At 42.9% G+C, this 5,777-nt stretch overlaps 1 protein-coding gene across 1 annotated transcript in view; it reads left to right on the top strand.

The window, feature by feature from the left end:
• The window catches only part of Akirin1 (akirin 1), a 15,708-nt gene that overhangs the window by 2,491 nt on the left and 7,440 nt on the right, over positions 1-5,777 (top strand). Inside the window, exon 2 of the mRNA XM_021159665.2 lies at positions 4,445-4,585. Coding sequence (XP_021015324.1) covers positions 4,445-4,585 — 141 coding nt within the window. The remainder of the gene's footprint in view (positions 1-4,444; positions 4,586-5,777) is intronic.

The following is a 5,777-nucleotide window of genomic DNA, read 5'->3' as shown; positions in this document are numbered from 1 at the left end:
TTTTTTTTTTTGGTTTTTCGAGACAGGGTTTCTCTGTGTAGCCCAGCTGTCCTGGAACTCACTCTAGACCAGGCTGGCCTCGAACTCAGAGATCCGCCTGTCTCTGCCTCCCAAGTGCTGGGATTAAAGGCGTGCGCCACCACGCCCGGCTCAGTTACATTTTTTTAACTTTTTAATTTATTAAATACACCCACCCCCAAACCTTGTTTCTTAATGCTTATTGGATTTTGGTTCTGTCAGTCATGAAAGAAACATGAAGAATTAATCTATTACTTAGTGCTTTAGCTTAGGTAGAACATGTCCTCTGGATTCAAGGATAAAATAGAGATGTTGCTAGTTGCTCTACAAATAGACTAAGTGGGTTTGGTGTCCCATGCTGCAGTCTCCGCACTTGAGAAGCAGAAGCTACAAGCTCAGGGCCAGCCTGGTCTATCGAATGAATTCCAAGCTACCCAGGGCTTATCCAAATGCTATCTCAATATACCAAATAACAATGGTGTCATCTAAGGGGGAATTGAGTTAATAATGGGATTTTATTTTCCTTCTCCTCTTCCTCCCTTTTTTTGTGGGTGGGTTGGGGGAGATATAACCCAAGCTGGATTTGAGAAGTTCAGTAGACAACTAAGGATGACCTTGAACTCTGGTTTTGAGGCATGCATTGCCTGGTTTGGAGTCAGGCTGACTTTGAGTAGCTTCCCACTTGTTATTGCCATGTAGCCAAGCTTGAGTTTGAACTCCTGTTCTTCCTACCCTTACCTCCTGTATGCTGAGTGGAATAACAGACGCCTGTTTCCATGCCTGCCTTAGGGCTGAGTTTGGGGAGGGCATCGAGACAAACTTTCTTAAGGTAGGTAGCCTAGTTGGTCAAGAACTCACAAAGATCCACCTGGCTCTGCCTCCTGAGGTGTGCTCTTCCATCCCCCACATAAGGCTGAGTCTTGAAAGGCATTTAGTTTTGTCTTATAGTAGCTCAGAAACATTAGTTTTAAGGAGGAATTTAGCCTGATAAATAACCTAGAAACTAAAAGCTAAATAGTGATGAGAATGAAGGATTAACATCCTAAGTATTATAAGGAAAATTGTATAGTTAAAAATAACCAGGCGGGCAGTGGTGGCGTAGGCCTTTAATCCCAGTACTTGGGAGGCAGAGGCAGGCAGATTTCTGAGTTCGAGGCTAGCCTGGTAACCTTCTTTAGGTGGTCGTCAGAAGAGCATCACAGCTGTTTTCCTCCTGTGTAAGAGAGGAAGCTTAGAGTCTGTGTTAGCATCTCAGGCTTCCTAGTGGGTCCTCCCAGGCTGGAAGTGTCTATCTCCATTGTTCACTCAGCTGCTCAGGAGGCAGGTGGAGTTGATCAGAACCTTCTGCCCTCATGCTTGTCCTTTCTTGTTTCCTGGCAGTTGCTTACATCCTTGTATTGAATGAATCTGGCAGGTGTGCGCTTGAGGAGTCGGACTTTAAAAAGAAGGAAGGTTTCCTATATGCAGGCCTAGAGCCTGAATTTCACGGTCTGTGTTCTAGCATGTAGGCAGGGTTGGTCTACCTAGATGCACAACTACTAGACCACACTGTCACTGGCACTCTTACCAGCTCGTGATTTTGATTCTCATTACCTGTTCAAATGACTTCCTAAAATTGCTTATAGCAAACAAAGCAACATTTTCACCATCTCCCATCCCTGACAAATATGATTACAAAGCAAAGTATACACTGGAACAATTTGAGTTGGGGAATATAATTTCCTGGTTTTTAGATAGGCCTGTGTAGCTGGTTGGAACTTGTTATATAGGCCAGAATGGCCTTGAACTTTACAGTGATCCTCCTGCCCCCACCTCCCTGTATTAGAATCCTAGGCATTCATCACCATGGATGCAGTCTTGCAGCCTCTGCTTTTGTTATTGGGGTGCTTTATATTATCTGGAAAAGGAACACAGTATTATGTCACTGTATATAAAAACTTGAAGCGCACATCCTTCTAGACGCTTGTCTCCAGGAATACAGTTTTATAGTTAGTTGCTAATTGGTGTTTCCCGCTTGTTGGCAAATTCAGTTTGTGATGACTGACTCAGAATAATCATTTGACTCCTAGCAAACATTACCTGTTGTAATATCACGTTTCTTTGTTTTTCCTGTACTGGATATTGAACATGTGAAGGCAGTGCTTTTATCACTGAGCTGTATAGCCTCAGCCTTAACTTTTCTTTCTTTCCTTTTTTTTTTTTTTTTTTTTTTTTTTTACATATTTTTGTTTTTTTTGAGTCAGGGTTTCTCTGTGTAACAGCCCNTGAACATGTGAAGGCAGTGCTTTTATCACTGAGCTGTATAGCCTCAGCCTTAACTTTTCTTTCTTTTTTTTTTTTTTTTTTTTTTTTTTTTTTTTGGTAGTTTTGGGTTTTTTGAGTCAGGGTTTCTCTGTGTAACAGCCCTGGTTGCCCTGGAGCTCACTTTGTAGACAAGGCTGGCCTTGAATTACAGAGATTCACCTGCCCCTGCCTCCCTAATGCTGGGATTAGATGTGTGAGCCACCTCTTGTGGAGCTGTTTAGGCTGGCTTTCAATTTACTCTGCCTTCTGGTGTAGGCTTGCCTTGGCCTCTGCTGTGGCCTCTAGAGAAGCTGGGATTACTTACAGGTTGGCATCACTAGGCTAGGCCTAGCTCAGAAGTGTTTTGGTTTTGAGACCATGCCTGCCTCCAGAATATTTGTTCTGAGACAGGGTCTCACTCAGCCCAGGCTGTGTTGGAACTCATTGAGTAGCCCAGGCTGACCTTGAACTACCAGCGATCCTCCTGTTTCTATTTCCCAATCACTGAGATTGCCAGCTACCAAGCCCAGCTTGTTTTTTTGAGATGGTGTCTCATGTCGCCCAGATTGTTTCAAACTCTGTGTAATCAAAGATGACTTTGGGTTCCTGATTCTTCTGCCTCCAACCTTCCAAGTGCTGGGATTACAGGCATGGACTTGTAATAATAATCACCATAATCAGCTCAGAAACTCTTTTTCTTTAAGAATTTATTTTTAATGTGTGTGTGCGCATGCAGGAACCTACAGAGGCATTGGGGTCCTCTGGAACTAGAGTTACCGGCAGTTGAGATCTGCCTAAATGTGTGTCCTGGGAACTGAACTCAAGTCCTCTGAGAAAACAGTGTTCCTTAACCTCAAAGTGGTTGTGAGCCACCATGTGGTTGCTGGGAATTGAACTTAGGATCTCTGGAAGAGCTGTCAGTGCTCTTAACCACTGAGCCATCTCTCCAGCCCTCCAGTTTGGTTGTTGTTGTTGTTGTTTTTGGTTTGGTTTTGTTTTTTGAGACAGGGTTTTTCTGTATAACAGCCCTGGCTGCCCTTAACTCACTTTGTAGAAAAGGCTGGCCTTGAACTCACAGAGATCCACCTCGCCTCTGTCTGTTCTGGAATTAAAGATTTGTGCTACCATACCTGGCTCGGAAATACTTTTAATGAGCCTTGATAATCCCAAACAGTAGCCCTCAGCATCTCCTGTTCCTCCAGCGCCTTCCCAGTGTCCAGGACGTTACACATAATGCTTTTTTCTACCTACCATCTTTCCCAAAGACCTTCTAAAGTCTCATGGAATAAAACCTTAATTGTTAAAAGACCTTTAGTGATAAGCATAATATAAAGCATAGTGCTGTGCTTTGTAGAAATGTAAAACTTAGCTGAGTTAAGGCAGGGGCATGCTGTATGTTGCTAATATGGGCCACAGTCTGAAACCATTTCTCAAAAAAAGAAGAACCAGACATGGTAACACACGTTTAATCTGAGTGCTTGGGAAATAAGGGGATCGTCAGGAGTCGTCCATGGTCACCTCAGCTATACAGCAAGGTCAAGGCCAGGGTAGGCTACATGAGACTCTTGTCTCTAAACCAAAACAAATTAAAAATAACAACATGTTTATTTTACTTTAAGTTGTACTGGTGAGTCCAGCAAGATGCAGGTCTGATTTGCTTGGTTACCACAGGAAAGAGTAAAGCAGTAGGTTACATAACCAGAATACCTATTACTTTAGGAATCAAACTTCTTTAAGATTTACTTATTTTTACTTTATATATATATGAGTGTTTGCCTGTGTGTGTGTGTGTGTGTGAACCACTTGCACAGCAAACCTTTTATACACCGGGCCATCATACCAGCTCCAAAGTCAGAATAAGACTGTGTCTTGAGCTGCATGGCTGGCTTATACACTGTAACTTAAGGAAAGGCTTGTGCCTGTGTGGTAAAGGGATATTTAGTCAGAATATCGTCTTTGGACTGAGGATGTGTCTCATAGGCAGATGCTTGCCTAGTGTTTAAGACTCTGGGTTTGAACCCCAGCATCTTGTAGAATAAAATAATAAGATCTCTCTTGCCTATCTTCTCAAAGTTTGTAGGTGGGAAGTTTGAAGAAATGACCATAAAGTGAATATTCAAGTTCATTTTCTTTTTTTTACTAGAGCAAATTTTTCAGAACATAAAACAAGAATATAATCGTTACCAGAGATGGAGACATTTAGAAGTTGTTCTCAGTCAAAGCGAAGCCTGTACTTCAGAAAGTCAGCCTTCCTCCTCGGCACTTACTGCACCAAGTTCTCCAGGTAAGCAGACTTGTGCATTAGAAATCTATTCCAGCATTTGTGAGCTGGGTTTGGTGGTCCTAGCATATTTTGGAGGCTAAGGCCAGAACTGTGCATTTAACACCTAGCAAGACCCTGTCTGAAAACAGTCGTTTTCTTACACTGCAGTGTGTCCTTTAGCGACCTGTGCTGTCGTATTGCTTTTCATTCCTGTGACAGTGTCCTTGGCAGGAGCAACTTCAGACAGGAAGACTTTATTCTGGCTCATGGCTTTAGGTGGTTTTCTCCTTTGTGGCAGCAGAGGCATGGTGAAGTGGCTCAGTTCCTGCAGTGAGCCTGTGGCTTCCTCTTCATATGGTATAGACCAGGAAATGGGGTGACATGGGACCAGATGCAGATAAAAACTTCAAATGCCTGCCCCAGTGACCTATTTGTACCTGCCAGACCTCATCTTTCTTAAAGACATGACAGCCTTCAAAATAATGTCACAAGCTAGGAAACAGGCACTTAAAGCACTGGCTGTGGAGACGTTCTAGAGTCAAACCAAAATGGAGCTAGGTTATTTCTTATTTAAACCTACTAATGAAGTTTTAGGAAAAAATTTCACTTTGAGGTTTTGCTTTTGGCTTAGACAAGTTGTTGATAAGATAGAGTCTCACATACGGCCCTGGCTAGCCTGGGACTTGCAAAGATCCTCTTACTAATTGGTATGTCACCATGCCTGGTCCTGTGTTTTGTTGTCTAGACAGAGCCTCAGTATATACTCTTGGCCGGTCTGCAGACTGCTCAGTCTACAGCGTGTGGCCGTCTTCTTGCATAGGTAGTAGTCACATGTGGCTGTGCATTGGCATACAACTGTAGGAAATTTGTTCTAGAACGTTCTCTGGGACAGTCAGTCTGCTTTGTAACGCTGACATGTGGTTTGTGGGGGCTATGCTCAAAAATCTCCAGATTTGCGGTTGTCTTTGTTACTTAGTGAACTAGCCTTGCCTGCTGGGTCCCTATAAATAAATGGTCAGCAGTTCAGTGTTGCCAACCTCTAGAAAAGTTTGTTTCCTCAAAGTATTCAATTCCTTAACAGCTTTTTTGTTTGTTTGTTTTGTTTTGTTTTGTTTTATTACGTATTTTCCTCAATTACATTTCCAATGCTATCCCAAAAGTCCCCCATACCCTCCCACCCACTCCCCTACCCACCCATTCCCACTTTTTGGCC

This window comes from Mus caroli, chromosome 4, assembly GCF_900094665.2.
Source record: "Mus caroli chromosome 4, CAROLI_EIJ_v1.1, whole genome shotgun sequence".
NCBI lineage: Eukaryota > Metazoa > Chordata > Mammalia > Rodentia > Muridae > Mus > Mus caroli.
The sequence above is the reverse complement of the archived record's forward strand: the minus strand, read 5'-3'. Positions and strand labels throughout refer to the sequence as shown.